The 19,155-nt window shown below is 39.7% G+C and overlaps 3 protein-coding genes across 3 annotated transcripts; 2 read left to right on the forward strand and 1 right to left on the reverse strand.

Annotated features, from left to right (window-relative positions):
* The first annotated feature begins 1,499 nt into the window (after positions 1 to 1,499).
* LOC116255928 (glycine-rich cell wall structural protein 1.8-like) lies at positions 1,500 to 1,988 on the forward strand. The gene has a single exon (XM_031632019.1). The coding sequence runs from the start codon at positions 1,500 to 1,502 to the stop codon at positions 1,986 to 1,988; it is 489 nt and encodes a 162-aa protein (XP_031487879.1).
* A 5,723-nt stretch (positions 1,989 to 7,711) lies between these two features.
* Positions 7,712 to 8,892, reverse strand: LOC116255929 (floral homeotic protein PISTILLATA-like). The gene is made up of 4 exons (XM_031632020.2): positions 8,662 to 8,892; positions 8,312 to 8,456; positions 8,026 to 8,232; positions 7,712 to 7,912 (listed from the first exon to the last, which is right to left on the reverse strand). Exons 1-4 carry the CDS (start codon positions 8,847 to 8,849, stop codon positions 7,712 to 7,714), a joined length of 741 nt encoding a protein of 246 aa, XP_031487880.1. The 5' UTR covers positions 8,850 to 8,892.
* Positions 8,893 to 11,658: 2,766 nt separating this feature from the next.
* LOC116256196 (glucosamine inositolphosphorylceramide transferase 1-like) lies at positions 11,659 to 17,734 on the forward strand. Its single transcript, XM_031632478.2, has 4 exons — positions 11,659 to 12,583; positions 12,659 to 12,781; positions 14,136 to 14,321; positions 15,293 to 17,734. The coding sequence occupies exons 1-4, from the start codon at positions 12,299 to 12,301 to the stop codon at positions 16,967 to 16,969; spliced, it is 2,271 nt and encodes a 756-aa protein (XP_031488338.1). The 5' UTR covers positions 11,659 to 12,298; the 3' UTR covers positions 16,970 to 17,734.
* Positions 17,735 to 19,155: the final 1,421 nt, after the last annotated feature.

Here is a 19,155-nt window from a genome sequence, read left to right on the forward strand (position 1 = left end):
ATAAAGATAAAAGGACCAACTCAAAGAGTTAGTAAGGATGTGGAAGAATGAATGTTTGACATATATTTGAGCTTCTCAAAAGAACAAATATGTTTGAATCTACGGGTGTTCCAACCCCCATAGCATGCTCCTCTGCTTTGTCTGCTCAAACTGTATCAAAATTTTATGATCTAACTCTTTGTCACAGCATTGTTGAAACTCTTCAATACTCTACTACGACTTGCCCAGACATATTTTATGTTGTCAACAAGGTTTGTCAATGCATGCATCATCCTACTGATGCCTATTAGGATGCCGTAATCCTAAGATATTTGAAACATACTATTAATTATGGTCTTGTTATTAAACCTACCTCAGTTCTTAAAATTAATGGTTACAGTGATGCAAATTGGGCATGATGTCTTGATGATAGACGGTCTACAGGTAGATATGCAGTGTTTATTAGACTCAATTTAGTTTCATGGAGTGTTAAAAAGCAGTCAATTGTCTCTCATTCTAGCATTGAGGATGAGTATTGACCTATTGCCAATACTATTGCTGAAATCATGTGGTTACAATTTTCATTAAAAGAATTTTGTGTTGCTCAATCACAACCTTCCATATATTGGTGCGACAATATCGGCGCTACCTATCTTGCAGCTCATTCTGTGTATCATAGTCGTAGCAAACACATAGAAAATGACCTTCATTTTGTTTGAAAAAAAACTGGCTAAAGGAGATTTGAAAATTCAATACATCTCTTCCAAAAATCAAGTTGTTGATATATTAACTAAGTCACTTAGTAAGCAGCACCATCATCAAATAATTAACAAGTTCAATCTCATTATTAGAGCATTGAGCTTGTGGAGGGATGTTAACAGAAAATATCAAGAAAACTCTCAAAGTGAATTACTTGGAAGATGAAAAGTCATGTTTATTGAGGAATGAAAAGTCATGTTTATTGAGAGATAAAAAGTCATGTATTTTATGAGATGAAAAATCATGTCTCATGAGATATGAGATATGAAGAGCCATGTCTCTTGGAAATTAGAAACCTTTTATATATCTCCTCTCCATATAAAAGAACCTCTCTATCAAAGGAATGCAAGTGAGAAATAATAGAGCAGTGAGTCAGAAATGATAGAGTAGTGGATGTAAGCTTATTGGCTAAACCATTTTAAAAACTCATGGCCTTTTAAGAGTAGAAGGCCTAATTAGACAAACCATAAATTCGTAGGCTGGTGCTTTTTGTATCAAAACACACGTGAAATAGCGCGTTCTTCTCATTCTAAACCAGGCAATTCAACCATAAGCAAGTCGCTTACGCCCAAATCTTTAACAAGAACTCACCACGATCTACCAGGAGAGAAACCTCATAAAGAAGAACAAGGAACCCAAAAAACTCCGCCTTTCTCACTTAAGTTTCCGCTTTTATGCCTTTGATGCTTAAAATATGATCAAACGAACGAAGAAATCCATTAAAAACAAGACCAAATGTAACGGCATACCACTTTCCGCTAATGATCTTCACAGACAGGAGAAGAGAGAAGAAGTGCTTGAGAACAAAACAAGATGGCAATGACAGCAGCTGCGACTGCAATTCCGGCGATCACGGGACTGACACAGATCCGAAGGAAGAAGACGGAGGAGGAGGGGATTTGGTAGTTTGTGTAGGAGTAGAAGTCGTGGACGGAGTAGTCAGTGTAGGAGTAGTAGAGGACGGAGGGGGAGGCGGAGATGGGGTAGAAGGAGGGCTACCAGGCGGGGGAGTTAGGGACGGAGACGACGGAGGAGGCGAGGACGGCATTGCCAGAGACGATGGAGGAGGGGAAGAGGAAGGCGGCGGGGACGTGGAGTTGGGAGGAGGAGGAGAGGAAGCAGGGGCTGAGGGAGGAGAAGAGGAAGCGGGGGCTGGAGGAGGTGGAGGCGGGCTCGATGCAGGAGAAAGCACAAGTGGAGGGGTGGCCATCCCTAACGATGATGCTCATCTGTGCTATGCTCGCCGGTGACTCTTCGGCGCCGCTTTCCTTTAGTCGCTGAAAAAGGCAAGCACGGGTTGGCAAAAAAAAAAAAAGCTTTTGAAAAGTTGGTAATTAAGAAAAACCACAACTACATTTTGCACTACTAATAAAATTGGCAGTCGGTTATTACTAAATGAGCTAAGTTAATGTGACAAAAAGATTAAAGGCACTTTAATTATTTTGCATTGGCAACCTAAACTACTTTCAATATATTAATACATAATACATTAAATATATGAGGAACCATTTCTTATCTGCGTCAATACTCTAACGAGACCTTGAAAACCATGTAGTGGTGGAGCTGAAGAAACCTGGAGAGCCCATCAACCTCTCCAACAAAAGAAGAAGCGACCAATGCAGCCATTTCCTTTGGTGGTTTAATGAAGGATGCAAGGTTCCAAAGGTTGCTTCCTCTCTAGTTGTAGAAGTCGATGGGTTCCACTGGTTTTCTTTGGCTCCGCTGCAATGTCGTGTCCCAAGTTTGGTGCAGATATTGACGCCCATTGAAAATGGCTCCTGAACGAGCAGTAAAGATATCAGAAGCAATATAAGAATGATTCAGGTTAGAAGCAGAGGAGCTATCTAACATTGATCAGCTCCCTTTGTCTTACTTTATGTACAGTTCATTCTTTCAATTTTTCATTGATTCAATTCCGCAGGCAAACCTCCAGCAGGTTATTTCCTACAGGCAATACACATAAAAGACAGCTCCCAGGCTTCTGACCTTAATAATTCTTATATTGTTTTAAGTATCTTTATTTCATCTTTCATCTGTTGCATCCATTGATTTTTATCTAATCACCTGAAGTAGTGACTAGTGAGTGCCCTTTCATTCCATCTGGAAGCTTTTCCTATATGCTTCAATATCCAAACCAGATCTAGAAAACCACATAGCGGTGAAGCTGAAGAAAACCACCGGTTTCATTCTTCTTGGGTTATTTTCCAAGTTCAACTTTTCAGGTGTAAATGGTAAGTGTGCTGGCCAAGGCGACAACTATGGAATGGTAATTACCATGAACATCATGGCATATCAAATATAGCAAGTGGTGGAAGACCATGCAAAAATCAAAGAGAGAATCTCAAGGGGAAAATGTCTAACTATCGTCATGGAAATTAAAAATGAGCAAGCATTATGGTAAAATCTTGTGACTTAAATGATGGTGTTATAATAGTCCTTAAAAATAAGAGGAAGCATTTATTGCAAGACAACTATATAATGGATTTCAGTACCACGCATTGGATTAAGGTCGACGGATGCATTTAGTTTAGTGGTATAGAACCACAGTAATTCTGTTATCGTTTTTTTTTTTAATGTTTTGCATCAAACCGCAATGTCCACAGGAATTTTGACTGTAAAGATCATATAATCAGAGCACCATCTCAAATATCAAGGAAAAATTCATATTAGGATTGTTATCGGTACAACTTGAGAAGGAGACCTAAATATTGTATTAATAGAGTTAACGTTTTTTAAGGTTATTTTGAAAAGTAAAATGGTAATCTTTCTTGTTAATCGAATGATCATAACGATGGCAATCATAATATGAATTTTTCATGTAATACGATCAGTTTTTATTCAATAGATTGGGCACAATAATTTTTCTTGTTTGTAATTAATGTTTATTCACGTCAACAAATAACATCACTATAGGTCTCTACCGATTTTCGAAACTAATTATGCCATTCGTGGATTAAGAAAAAAAATATATAACAAATCTTCTTGGACGCATGAAATTGCGTCGATAAATATGCTACCGATGTCGATAAATATATTACTTGAGCAACAGATTGAAGCATCAATGCATCGAGTCGGATCATGGAAAGCAGTCTCTGCATTTCTCTCTTTGGAACAAAGCTCAGACTCCTTTTACTGTAAGATTTCACAGATGTCGAACATAATAACCTGAAGATTTATCTAGTGTTATAAACCATATATTACAAACCATATGTGTTCAGTTCCTATATGAACTACTCCTGGTTTTCCTTTTTCTTTCATGGAACAATAGCCTGCAGCAGCAATCGACTATAACAGTTTGGAGCCCCAAATGCAGCGGGACCTCCTTTCTGCAGCACCAACGTCGGTTAAGAACAGTTTCGAATCCCAAATGCAGTTGGGCCACTTTGCTTATGAACATGATCGCTACAGGGATTTCCCCCGTGAGCAATCACCTTTCGAATTCCAGAATACACACCACTTTTGGATGTAGTGTCTCAGTCGAACGGGACGCCTGTTCTATCCACGTTCATGTCAGTTTCTTTTTCATATGTACATATTAATAAATGCCAAAGTTCATAGACAAACCAAGTCATTAAATGAATTCTCGTGATTGGGAAGTCTTTTGGTTGGATCTCTGTAAATGCCCGTCACCTTGACATTTCATATCATAATATTGTATATGTCTGCAGATGATGAAATTCTGCGAAGCGGAAGAGCGAAAGCTGTTATCCAGATGATGAAATTTTCAATATTATATGCGGAACGGACCAAGTGTGATATAATTGGACAATTTTTGTGCAATTACGCTTGAAAGATTAAATTTTAGAGTCCTTTTTGTTGTATTTTTGAAATTCTGATTGCACGATTCGATTCTTATGGTCCAAATTATACTTGAAGGATCCTTCTTTTAAACAGTTCATTCAGACGAGGATATATGATTTTTGAAAAGCATTAATGATCGATTAACATTCTAAAGCATCTGAATATTTGTCTGTAAACATCTTACAATCGGATCACCATCTCAAATATCAAGCACGTAGTTACATGAAAAATTCATATTAGGATTGCTGTCGGTTCAACTTTAGAAGGCTCTGGAATTGCCTACAAATGCAAATGTCTAAAAAGTCAGCTGGCTTTCACGAATTTAGCTTTCGCCTTTTTTTTTCAAATAATTTCTTTCAATTATGAAGAACAAATGGTGCGAACAAATGGTGCATAGTGCAACCAGTTGGATTGGGTTGGTGTGTAAACCCATGTTCCATGTCCTCAATTCGATTCTTGGAGTACTATCCTGATGGACTCTCTCTCTCTCTCTCTCTCTCTCTTGTCACCAACACCACCCTCAACCAAAAAAAAAAAGAACTATATTTGAGAAGAAAATTGAGCATATTTCACACTTAATTACCCGTTTTAATTCAGGGTGTGAGATTTGGGAGGGGACAAACCGACATCAAGAACATGATAAAATAAACATGCCTATGAAAACTACTTGTAACCATTTTTTGAGAGCTCAAATAACACAAAAGAGATAAAGCCTAAAGTGGCAAAATATATGTCATGGCTTTTTAAATGGCCAAAATGTCTGCTACCTTCTTTTCTTTTCTTTTTTTAACCATCCATCTCAATGAATGATTTATTCTCTTTTAAGTATTTGAGCTCTTGTAAACTAGTTACAAGTAGTTTTCATAGACATATTTATTTTATCATATTCACTTTATGATGTCGGTGTATGCCCTCTCTCTCACACACACATTCTGAATCAAAACAGCCAAGTGTGAAATATACTCATTTATTTTCCATCTCAAAAGCCGAGCGAGAGAGACAGAGAGAGGAAAGGTGTTGGTTGAGAGAGAGAGAGAGAGAGAAAGAGGGAGCTGATAAAATGGGAATCAATACCAAAATTTGGAGACAAGAAGTACCCTAGTTACAATAACAACCGCAAAACATAACAAAAAAGACGAAATATACAATACAATGTACAGTAAAACAAAATAAGAGGGGTGAAGAGGAAATGAAGAGACAGAGCAACACAATCACCTAGCCGTGGATGAAAGACGACGTCGTAGCCGAATGACAAAATGTATATCCCCTTGAACAAGATTAGCCACACCTCCAGAGATGACCCCAGGAAACCGTCAGGTGCAGAGAAAGACAAAAGATAAAAAAAGACGAATGGAGGGTGGATCTGCTACAACGGACAACCCTGACGGATGCCATGACCTAGACAAAAGAAATCGCTTCACAACCCATTGAAGGAGACCGCTAGCTGGGCCCTAGTGACAAGCGAAATGATCTACTGCCTAAACGATAGGCCAAAAGCAAGAGTGAGGAGGTGAGAAAGAAATTCCAAACTAACCGAATCAAAAGCCTTATAGATGTCCAACTTAAGGATGAAGGAAGGAAGATGCAAACAGTATAGAGAATGAACAACCTCATTGGCGAGGACTACAGCGTCCTGCAAATACCGACCCTTGATGAAAGCAACCTGGAAGAGGTTAATGATAGACGGTAATCTGTAAGGAAAGCAACTTAGCAATAATCTTATAAGGAGTGCTTAAGATGAAGATGAGGTGAAAGTGAGTGACGTCTGTAGGGTTAGAACGCTTAGACACCAAGACACAAACAACTTGATTAAATTCCTTAAGAAAGATGGAGTTCGAGGCAAATTCATCACAAAACTCAAACACATCAGCGCTACAAGCCTCCCAAAAGGTGCAAAAAAATTCAATAGGAAAACCATCAATGTTGGGCGCCTTACCAGAGCCAAGGGCCCAGACAACATTCTTGATCTCTTGGTGCAGGAAAGGTCACTCAAGAGAGATCACACACGAGACAGAGAGGTGAAAATCCGGCAACGGGGCACGGAAGCGAAGGGGCTTAGAATAAAAATCTCGAAAATGCGGTCAAAGCCGAAAAAATATCATCACCAAGAAAAACCCTGTGTCCGATAACTATAGACTGGAGCAATGTTTGAGGCGCCTTTGAGAGACAGCAAAGTGGAAGAATCTAGAGTTCTGGTCTCCATACGAAAGCCAACCCAACCTAGAACGCTGTTGTCAATAGATAGATTCCCTAATCCACCACTTCTGAGCAAGACGACAAAAAAATGAGAAGACTGATTTGTAGAAAGATGAGAGAGAGAGAGACAGATAAGAGGGGGCAAAAAACCTTGCCGTAGCCATCAGCCAACAACTCTCAATTCAAACCAACACTCCATCAAGATAACATACTCCAAGAATCGAACTGAAGATAGGGAACATGGGTTTACACGCCAACCCAGTCCAACATACATCATTTGTTCTTCATAATTGAAAGAAATTATTTGAAAAAAAAAAGGCGAAAGGTAAATCGTGAAAGCCAGCTGACTTTTTAGACATTTGCATTTGTAGGCAATTCCAGAGCCTTCTCAAGTTGCACCGACAGCAATCCTAATATGAATTTTTCATGTAACTATGTACTTGATATTTGAGATGGTGATCCGTTTGTAAGATCTTTACAGACAAATATTCAGATGCTTTAGATTGTTAATATCATTAATGCTTTTCAAAAATCATATATCCTCGTCTGAATGAACTGTTTAAAAGAATTCCTTCAAATATAATTTGGACCATAAGAATCGAATCGTGCAATCAGAATTTCAAAAATACAACAAAAAGGACTCTAAAATTTAATCTTTCAAGCGTAATTGCACAAAATTGTCCAATTATATCACACTTGGTCCGTTCCCCGTATAATATTGAAAATTTCATCATTTGGATAACAGCTTTCGCTCTTCCGCTTCGCAGAATTTCATCATCTGCTGACATATACAATATTATGATATGAAATGTCAAGGTGACGGGCATTTACAGAGATCCAACCAAAGAGTTGCCAGTCATGAGAATTCATTTCCTGACTTGGTTTGTCTATGACCTTTGGCATTTATTAATATTTACATATGAAAAAGAAACTGACATGAACGTGGATAGATCTGGCTTCCCGTTCGACTGAGACACTACATCCAAAAGTGGTATGTATTCTGGAATTCGAAAGGTGATTGCTCACGGGGGAAATCCCTGTAGCGGTCATGTTCATAAGCAAAGTGGCCCAACTGCATTTGGGATTCGAAACTGCTTTCAACCGACGTTGGTGCTGCAGAACGGAGGTCCGGCTGCATTTGGGGCTCCAAACTGTTGTAGCCGACTGCTGCTGTTGGCTATTGTTCCATGAAAGAAAAAGGAAAACCATAAGTAATTCACATAGGAACTGAACACATATGGTTTGTAATACATCTTCAGGTTATCATGTTCGACATCTGTGAAATCTTACTGTAAAAGAAGTCTGAGCTTGACCCAAAGAGCGATATGCAGAGACTTCTTTCCATGATCGGACTCGATGCATTCCTGCTTCAATCTGTTGCTCAAGTTGGTTTAAATTGTTTATGCTGAGCGTCTCGAGATCCTCTCCCATGAGATGCCTTATGCTTGCGTGCAGCATTTCCCTCTCATTCTTCAAACTAGCCATCTCTCTTGTCATCTGTTTTACGAAATACCAAATGCATTACTTTTACCATAGAGATGAAGTTAAAGGCCAATTAGAAGGCGAGGAGGACAACCTGATCCTCATGCACTCGATACAATTGTTCATCAGCCCATAAATCTCCCGTGTATGTGTCTAGCAAGGAACGGGAAGATGATGCACCTCCCCCTCGCTGATCAATCGGCAATCCTCCCGTGTATCTGTCAATAATTTGCTTCATGCTACAAGTTGCATGAAATTAGTTCAACAACTAAAACCATCATAAAGGATGACTGTAGACTTCATGGATTTACGAAAAGCGGGTGATCTGGTTTACTAGCTTTTACATTTTCTTTTAATTAAATTTCATCATCTTCATGGGTTCGCCGGAAAAGGTGTTCGGGGAAAGCATGAACGAGAAAAAAAAGATTAAAAAGAAAGAGAAACCTTGTGCTCGGGCTGCAATACTCGAACATCTTCCCTCTGCTTGAGAAGACGACAATGCCGAGCTTTACGTCGCAGAGTATGGCGAGCTCCTGTGCCTTCTTCATCAGGCCTCTTCTTCTCTTGCAGAAGGTCACGTCGCGGTGCTTGGGGTGCTCGATCCTCTTGATGTCAATCTTCCTGCGCCCCATATTAATTTGCTCTCTTTCTTCTCTGCTACTGCTGCCTCCAGCTTGCTTCTTCGTCTGGCACGACCGAAGGATACGGACGTACCAAGAGCAAGGTTCTACTCTCTATATATATATGCATCTCTCCTCTTCTTGCTACTCGACCGCCCACGGGATTTCTCGAAATCCTAACTTCGCCATTAAGTTTACTCGCAGGGCCGGTATTTGTTATGAACATTAATAGCCAGAGAGGGAGAAGGCGCATGAGAAGATGCGTCTGTTGCATGTGATGGGGTTATTCACCATATTCGTGTCTTTAAATTGATTTTTTTTCATTTTGTCTTGCAAAACGTGCTCTGTTTCATATCTTTTTAAAGGGGTTTCGCCATTTCATTCCCGGCACACCGACATTGTGGGCTCCAAGAAACTACCTGACTGATCATAAGCCATGATAAGCCGACATCGTATATGGCGAATATAACCAGCTTCGGGCATTCATACCAATCTTGTGTGTTCGTTTTAAACTGTCAAATTCCTTCTTTCTGTTTCTCTGTATTGGCTGAAGGGCTATTTGTTTCTCTGCATTGACCGAAGAGCTTAACATGGCTGGTTGAGTTGATTGTGTTAATGTGCTGTCGTCAGTTCAATTCTTAGTTCAATTCTTATATTAAGCCTATGAAGCCAAGTTGGTGCTTTCTCTTCCCTCTCAGAATTAAAACACCTTATATACACTTATTTTGCATGGCAAAATTCATACAAGAGGGAGAGAGAGCTAATTGGGGCCGCCGATGTTGAGGATAGGGAATGTTCTGAAGGCATTCATTCATGCAAAGGGGAGTGAGCCCATGCGGAAACCAGAGAAAGAAAGGTGTCAGTAGTCCAGTACTAGCTTTTGGGGGGTTGAAGAAGAGCTGTGGAAGAAGCTTCTTGTTATTGCCAGAGAAGGAAATGTGAGTCCGTCGTCGGTTAGTGAATGAAGCCCGGCGGCCGGTGCACGTCCCTTTCGCACACCACATGCGTTGCCATCTTCTTCCACTTCCTCTTTCCTTCCCTGTGAAGAAACTTTGAGAGCACAGTGGCATGAGGCTTTAAGCTCGCTAGAAATGGTATGAAAACGTAACCAAGCTTTTCCACAATTAATCAAACGCCTGAATAAGTAAGTTCTTCATTTAATAAAACCTTATCATTTTTCAAGTTTTGCACCTCATTGCGAGTCATGTCATGCAAACTGAATCTGAAAAACAAAACAACATACATTTTAAAAAAATCTCCACAAAATTGTGCAACATTTGGTCAATTCGCAGTCCTGAATGAACCAAAAACATTTCAAAATTATTATTTTTTTAAATAACTAAGAACGTAAAATCTTAAACTATTTAAAAAAAATAATTGAAAGCTGACACATGGCACCACCAATAAAGCATTGAATCAGACCGGTTTGTCACTGATTCGGTTCGAATCAGCTGATTCTGACAACATTGTATGGTGTTACACCTGATTTGAATTCAAATCAAAAGAAATCTTAAAATTGAGGGACATAAGGGTTCATTCTTTTTGCATCTACATAATTATTTTATCGGTCAATTAAAGAAGGCCAAGAGGCCGTCCAAGTATAATATTATAAATATAAAAGGCCTGCTAGAGATGAAAACATTGATGGCAAGTGGATGAGATATATGGGGTTGATGTGGGCCACTGCCCACACCAACCCATCAAGATTTTTATTATAAAAATTCAAAATTACATTCTAATGACCTAAAAATGATGTAATGCGCCCACATTTAACCTTGGGCTGGTAGATTGAGTGTTCCTCAGCCAAAAATTTCAAGTTCCCTCAATCAGGTCGTGTATAAGCCAATATTTTATTTGAGTAGTTAGAGGGACCACTAATTCAATAATATATATATATATATATATATATATATATATATATATATTAAAAGACTGGTGTGGACAACTCAGCCGCTGGCTAGATTGATATTCAGATTGTTGTTCCAGTACAGGTCAAAGAAGAGGTGCTGAAAGTCTGGATCCGTTAACATATTTTAAGGTCAATTGTTTCTGATTAAATGAAGAAGGTGCATGTGGTCACGTCGGCCGCGGGCTGCGGCCAACTGGGCCCGACAATAATTGTTGGATTTTATATAATCTTATATCAATGTTCGGATCCTTTTAAGACTTCATTTTTTTCTAGTTAGTTTTGGAATCATGGTGAGGAAGTCGCTTAGGTGTGACAGGTTGGTTTACGATGACTTCTCATTTTCTTTCTAGCGTTTCAGCTATATAATATGGGGAGGTTAATATATTTGATTTGGATGTTATATTCGATTGAACTGTATAAAAAAGTTGGATATAAAAAAAAAAGATTTCGAATTAAGAATTTAGTTTGGAAATAAGAAATGACATTTGATCAGACCCAGAATTAAATTCTAGCTTAAGTAAATATCGATTGAATTTGGAATCATATTCAGATAAAATATAGTTGTAAATAAATATAATATACTCAATGTGGTAGGTTTAGATTCAATTTAAAAATTGGCTTCAGATTAGGTTGTTCAGATTACGAATTTGGATTTTGGATTCAGATGTGATGTATATTTTTTTCATCAAAATTTAAATCCAAATATATAGATATCCTAAAAATTAGATATGATAAAACATATATTCGTCTAAAATCAGATTCATTGACATTATTAAGAATGTAAAGAAAACGACGAGCGTAAGTCCCTCTTTTCCCTTTGCCCCAAGAGTCGAATAATCTCAGTTACCAGAAAATTTTATTACCGAAAGCTTGTTTTTCTGAACCATTCAAAGCGTCGTGGTAGGCAAAGGTGGACTGCAGGAACGCAGAATTTGAAAAAATAGGGTCAAAGGCGGCCGGCACGAAAGCAGCCATTGTGTGCGTTGTCTGATGTCTGAACGTGGAGCGAACTTTCTTCCTGTCTGGATTTCACTTTTCAAATTCTTCTGTGCCTCTTGGTTGTGCCAGAAGTGTGGTATGAATGCCGCTTTCTATGGTAAAAGTGCTTGTTTCAGTGAAAGGATCCAAAGGAAGGATCCTGTAAATTGTGGAGCACGGAACCACCAGCCAGATAGAGTTATTTCCTCGGGTGGTTGTTTTTTGCGTAGGTTTTTCCCTTGGTGGTGCCATCTCCGGCAGGTGTCCGCTATCTTTGAGTTAAAAGTCCTGCCCTTCAGTGAAAGCTGGTCCCTTGCGAAGCTCAGAGTTCATTTCATGGAGTTACGGCCAGGATGGCTATAATGCTATAATTGGTTTCTAATATGATTCTTGAGTTTGTGTAGATAGATCAAGGTGGACATCTTGTGCACTGAGAACTGCTCGTCTTCTAAGTTGGATCTTGTGGGTTCTGTCATGTCTGCCTGTTCACTCTAAAGAGATGCGCATTTGGGCTGTCCATTTGTTGGGTGTTCTGTGAGTTTCTGAGGGAGACGTATTGTTGGTGGAAGGGGAAATGGGGGAGAAGGGCGTGAAGAGCTCGAATTCAATGGGTTTAGGGTGTTGTGGGTGGAGGTGGGCGTGCTCGAGTGGGAGTTCCTTCTCCTCCTCGAATTCTGTAATTCTTCTGGGATTCCTTCTGGTGCTTGCCACCTTCGGTTCTCTGTTTGCTTGGTTGACAATCTCCCCCTTTGGGAGGCCTGGTACAGGGTTAGTCGGTTGTCGTGAAGACGGCGAAGGATCATGGTCGATTGGAGTTTTTTACGGGAAGTCCCCATTCTCTCTTCGGCCGATTGAAATGGTATATACAAATCCTCTTCTTTCTTGTGAGGGCATCTGGTTGGTCCTTAGTCCGTTTCTTTTGATGGCGGTGCAGGAAACTCTAGAGGCCAATATGAGCTCCGCATGGCCGGTTGCGAATCCGGTGTTTACTTGTGCTTCTGTGGCAGACTATAGATACCCGAGCAACTTTGTAGCAGACCCTTTCCTTTTTATTGAGGTTAGTTTTCCTGATCATGATTGTTAATTTGCAGATAATGAATTGTTTCTTGTATTAGTTGATGGATTTTTGTAAGCAATTTGATGTTAACATTAGAAAATGATAATTTGCTAGTAATAGCAACTCTGCAAAGACAATAGCTTTCTGCTCTTCCTTGTAGCAGAATTTCATGATTTCGAAATTATTACATGGATCGTTAAGGTGACAATCAGTTGCAGAGGGCCATGCGAAGAGTTTCTAGTCATCAGAATCCATTTAATGACATGGTAAACCATGATGTGGGGGTCCCATTACAATTGGGTTTGTCCAGATTGTCAACTTTGGCATATATAATCATTTATATATGGAAGAGAAACAGGACAGTGGCGTGTGATCTTGCTGGATAGATGGGTCGTGTTCGACTCAGACATTACTACATCCAATGAAAGTTTCGTTCTGCAAAGATGCAGGTAATTAAAAATCAGATTGTTCATCATTAAATTGGGTAAGGGTGCCATCAGGTTAGTGGTCACATGTAGGATCAGAGTGGTTATAGATTTTCCTTTTCATTTGGAGAAGAGATTTAAGGTTCATGGCTGAAGATTACTACAGGTTTAATACCTGTATTTTGTACCTTTACCATAAATCTGACGTCATGAAAAAAGCTTACCTACTGAATAAAAGAGAGCTCCAAAGGAGTTTTACATCATAGGCACCAAAGCAGGGCCATGGCCAGCATAGGACTCTTCATTCTGTATTTGCAACGTCCAAATGGATGGTGGCTTCTTATTCAAGTAATTTAAAAATAACTATGGTTTGAAGGGAACTTACCCATTTCTGCTTGACCACAACCAACAGTGGAGTCATGCTCAGAGCAGTGTGTTTTACATTTTCCCCATAGTACTTGATCAAAATTTTGGTAATTTTGTATCTGAGTAAGTCCGTAAATTTTATAATGATACCTGCACATGTTTAATTGAAAGAGAAAAACAAACTGCATCTCACATTTTCAACTTGTGGTAATCTAGGCGTTGTACTATGGAGTATTTCATTCTAATGTTTAAAGACATGGATATGCAATTGGATCCATGTTATTGCACCCATCAGCGAAGTAGCTTTGTAGGATGAGAAGTGCTTTAATTAGAACTTCTCGAAGACATGGTTCCCATGTAAAGCTCGTAAATTTACTTCTAGTAGGACAGATAGGTAAAAGAATTTGTTATGAAATTGCCCACGGAAAGAGTATATATGCTTGACATGTTCCTGTTTTGATGAATGACTGTTGCATTTGATCCTTGACAGGTCCTTTTTCTTGCCACAGTTCTCTATTATGTAAAAGCTGATTCTTTTTGTTAAATGTATTTTCTCTGTGCAGCACTCTCCTACTCAAAGAGGATATAAACTTTATATGTTTTTTGAAACAAAGAATTCTCTTACGATGCAAGGAGATATTGGCGTTGCCCTTAGTGTTGACAAAGGTGCAACATGGAAGTATTTGGGAATTGCCTTAGATGAAGAATGGCACCTTTCTTATCCATATGTATTCGATTATCAGGGCCAAGTAAGTTGTCAGCCATTTACTAAACCAAATTTTTCTTGTTGGTAAGATTTTTTGGTGCCTACTATGTGTTCAGGAAACGCTTGTATATGAAACTAAAATGACCAGTCATGGTCAAAGATATACGTACTCTTTTAACAATTATCAACTATATTAAAGATACTACTTATTTTCTTTTTCAACAGTTTAAGTACTTTTTTCTTTCTTAATCTTTATTCAGCAAAAAAAAATTGTTACGTACGTACTTGCCTTTCCTATTTCTCCAAATTTTTATATTTCTAATTTTTTACCAAAACCATATATGATCGAGATCTTGTCCTTATGAGATGTTGGCAGCAAGACACTTAACATGATACGGTCTTCTCACTGTGGTTTGGAGCTGGGAACATCTATAACAACCCGACACACTCCTAAGCTCAGGCCCCTGCGGTTTGGAGCTGGGAACATCTATAACAACTTGACCCACTCCTAAGCTCGTGCCCCTCGTTCGGCGGATTCCAATCCACCCCCTAACAGTTTCGGCTCCAGCCTAAAAAAAAGTTAGGAACCAGGACAATCATCTCATTAATGAGCCCCATTTATAAGTCATTGAAGATTCCTCACAATCTTCAATACGAGACTAAACTTTTAGGGTGTTACAATCCACCCTCCTTAAGGAACACGCGTCTGCGCTTGTGGGACCTTAGGTCCGAGTGTTGAAACTGCTCTGATACCACTATAACAACCCAACCCACTCCTGAGCTCGGGTCCCTGGTTCGGCGGATCTCAACCCGCCCATAACAGTTTCGGCTCCAGCCTCAAAAAGGTTAAGAACCAGGACAATCATCTCCTTAATGTCCTCCCTTTATAAATCATTGAAGATTCCTCACAATCTTCAATATGAGACTAAACTTTTGGGGTGTTACAATAACAGCTAAATCTGATTTATCTTTACTGAAAAAGTTCACATCTTGATTTTTTTTTTTGTCATGCAGATATACCTGATGCCTGAAGGTAATAGAAAGGGAGATCTTCGGCTTTATCGTGCATTGGAGTTTCCTCTTCAATGGACTTTGGAGAAGGTGCTTATAAAGAAACCTCTAATTGATGCCACAATGATCCAGTATGAAGGGTATTACTGGATTTTTGGTTCTGATTTCACACGTCATGGTACAGAGAAGAATGCAGAGCTTGAAATTTGGTACAGCAGGTCACCACTTGGTCCCTGGAAACAGCATAAGCAAAACCCAGTTCACTCTAGGGACAAAAGTTTGGGTGCTCGAAATGCTGGAAGACCTTTCATATATGAAGGTTCCTTGTATCGAAGTGGACAGGACTGTGGTGAAACCTATGGCCGAAGAGTTCGTCTGTATAAAGTGGAAATTCTCAGCACAGAAAATTACAGAGAAGTAGAAGTGCCATTAGGGATTGAGGAGTCAAAAAAAGGCCGTAATGCATGGAATGGTATTAGGTACCATCACTTGGATGCTCAACAGCTTCCATCTGGTGACTGGATTGCATTAATGGATGGTGATCGTGTCCCTTCTGGTGATTCAAGCAGGAGGCTGTTCATTGCCTTTACAGGACTGACTTTTGTTGTTCTTCTCATAATAGCCGTTGGATTTTCGGTGGGATGTGTAATGTGCATGCTTCCAACAAGCTGGGGTTTAGGTTCTAACAGGAGAAATGATACTATATGTGTTTGGGTTCAGCCACAATTTAGCTTGAAGCTGCGAAAATGTTTTATATTGTTTAACAGAACCAGTTCATCTCTTCAGGGTCAATTAAGGCTAAACACATGCTTGGGCAAATCCATTCTGTGTGTACTTTCCACTATAGGGGTAGTAGCAGTGTGTGTGGTTGTTTCGTTTCTCTTTGGAGGAAATGGTGCTGAAGAGGCATACCCCTTTAAAGGGGAGTACTCACAGTTCACAATGCTGACAATGACATATGAAGCTCGTCTGTGGAATCTGAAGCTCTATGTAAAGCATTATTCACGATGTGCTTCTGTTAGAGAAATTGTAGTAATTTGGAACAAAGGTAATCCTCCAGATGAAAGGGAATTTGACTCTGCAGTTCCAGTTCGTATTCGTGTGGAGAGACTCAATTCTTTGAACAACCGCTTTAAAGTTGATCCTCTCATAAAAACTAGGGCAGTTCTTGAACTTGATGATGATATAATGATGACATGTAATGACTTGGAAAGAGGGTTCAAGGTTTGGCGAGAACACCCTGAGAGACTTGTAGGTTTCTATCCTCGACTTGTTAATGGGAAGCCCTTGCAGTACAGAAATGAGAGGTATGCTCGAAAGATGAATGGTTACAACATGATATTAACTGGAGCTGCCTTCATGGATGGTGAAATTGCATTTAAGAGGTATTGGAGTGAAATGGCAAAAGAAGGAAGGGCCATGGTTGATAAGTTCTTCAACTGTGAAGACGTCTTGATGAATTTTATTTATGCTAACTTGAGTACTGCAAGAACTGTTGAGTATGTTCATCCTGCTTGGGCAATAGATACTTCAAAGTTTTCAAGTTCTGCCATTAGTCGGGACACAGGAGCACATTACAAGAAAAGGACCAACTGCTTGCTCAAATTCACTGATCTGTATGGTCCTCTCCCAGCCAAGGAATGGGAATTTGGTATGCGTCTGGATGGTTGGGATGCATAGTCCAACTTGATTCAAACCTGAGTTATTAGAACAATTCACATTAGCAAATGACAATATGTCCCAGGGATGTGGCTGAGTGCTGCGATCTGACATGATATACTGGGAAGTGATACTAAACTCAGTGTTAAGTGAATGAATCTCATTTCTCATTCTGCATCTATGGGACCAGTTAAATTTTGCATTCTGATATTTGATTTTGTGCTCGTGACATGGCTTTGAACTTTGAAGAACATTTCCTACAAACCACATGGAACATGTGAAGGTGATGACAGATCCGAGTTCATGATGCATTATTATGCTCTCCGTTATTGTGACCAGCTAGCTTCTGATGAATGTTGTAATGTCCTTTGATATGGAAGACTTGTTCATAGTGACATAAGCGCCAATGGAGACTTTTAACTCATGTTCTAGCTAGATTGCAATTGCAAGAACGCAGGTGAGAGGTGTCCTGTTGGAAATCAAATGATGATGTTTTCATAATTCAACTACCTATTAAAGATGCATTAATCACCTTTGATAGACTGTTCACTCTGAGAATGTGTAATCTTCTTGGACATCCAATTTTTCCACCTGTCTTGTCGGTCTGCAGAATATGATTGTACTGATGTTTGCTGTATATTTTATTGCTGGTGGATCGTCTGTGCATGGACCATGATCTGCCTGAGTTTCAATTGTCTTGTCTCAAACTCCCTGAATTGGTCAAATGACCTTGGACCAATCTTGTGATGATCTGGCGCTTGAATAACACAGAACTTGTATCGCTTATATGCTGGGTATTTCATCGAATGCATAGTTTATTGACCTTGAATTTGAAGCAGGTATCTGGAATACGATATGGGGCTTATATTGGTATGACGGTATTACATTATGCAAAATGCGATCATCCAATATTCGTAGTTTTTGCATTTTATTTCTCGTCTCAGTTAAGAGGAGTCATGAAAGGAGCAGGTTTTAAATCACACTTAATACTTTTCAAGACCAGCTACAGCTGCGTTGCTCTGCATGTGCCCTTCTTGTATACGACAAATGACCCACAGAAAGATGGAATCCTATAACAGAATAAGAGGTAGCTAGTGAAACTTTTGTGAAAGAGATAATTGACTGCATCAACTCGTTGGAGCTTCCGGTTTTTGGATGATGATTTGATTAACTAGTCGACTCGATAGAGTTGGGTTAGAGATTTGGCGTCCAAACCTATTAGGTTTAGAACGTTTGAGCCTAGGCTGATATGCCAAACACTTCTCTCACTTGGTCTCCAAGCCATATATGCTAGAGGACTCCAGGGTAACCCATCTCATCATATCTATCTTCTGAGCTTGACAAGATACTCTCTTCCTCTGTTTACAAGGTCAAGAACTAACAAGAAGTTCCTTTTATATAACAATTTACAAATAGAATGATGTAATGTTGGATGACATGATATATATGACATGATAAATGCAGTCATAATTGGGCTCAAAATGGGCCTCATATCACTCATGCGGCGTGGTTAAATGTGAGGATCAGGAGAGAGGCATTGTTTACTGTGCTAACTTCAGGGCTGCCCTTGATGCCATTCATCTAGGGAGGAACTCGTCCTCTGAACAATTGCAGACGGCTTGTTCTGGAGCCACCATGTGACACCAAACGAGGATGGTATACAGGAGAAAAAGAAAATAACCATCCAAAGAATGGGTTTCCCATTTATGGTGACGTAGACACTCTTCATTTTCCACAGGGTCCACAGAGAGGGATAGAGAGAAGAGACTAGTCCAGAAGATGCCAAGAGACTTTTATTTCAGGAGGGGAGTTACTGAACGCTACGTGGGGCACGCCCTTCTAGTTGCACGAAAAATGTCCTCACTCTTCGCCCTCCTCCCTGTGAAGTACAGGCTTCCAAACACATGGGCTATCCCCCACCGTTTTTTTTCATGCTCTTCTGTATCGCCGTGATCTGCCATCTCTCGGATTGCAAACCAGTTGGCAGGCAGGTCCTCGTGTCCCTATCGGTGGCCGAAGGGCCCCGCCTACATTTCATACAGAGGGTGGGGTGTCATCCCAGTTACTGTTCTCTAGAGGTACAGTTTTCTGCTGCCTCCGGCCATCTGCCCGCACCCAGAATTATAAGCGTTACTTGATAGAAAAAAGTGATCACCTCATTACCGTTCGGTGGATGAAAACATGGAAAGTTAAAATTTTGTGTCAAG

The sequence above is a fragment of the Nymphaea colorata genome, chromosome 6, assembly GCF_008831285.2.
Source record: "Nymphaea colorata isolate Beijing-Zhang1983 chromosome 6, ASM883128v2, whole genome shotgun sequence".
Lineage (NCBI taxonomy): Eukaryota > Viridiplantae > Streptophyta > Magnoliopsida > Nymphaeales > Nymphaeaceae > Nymphaea > Nymphaea colorata.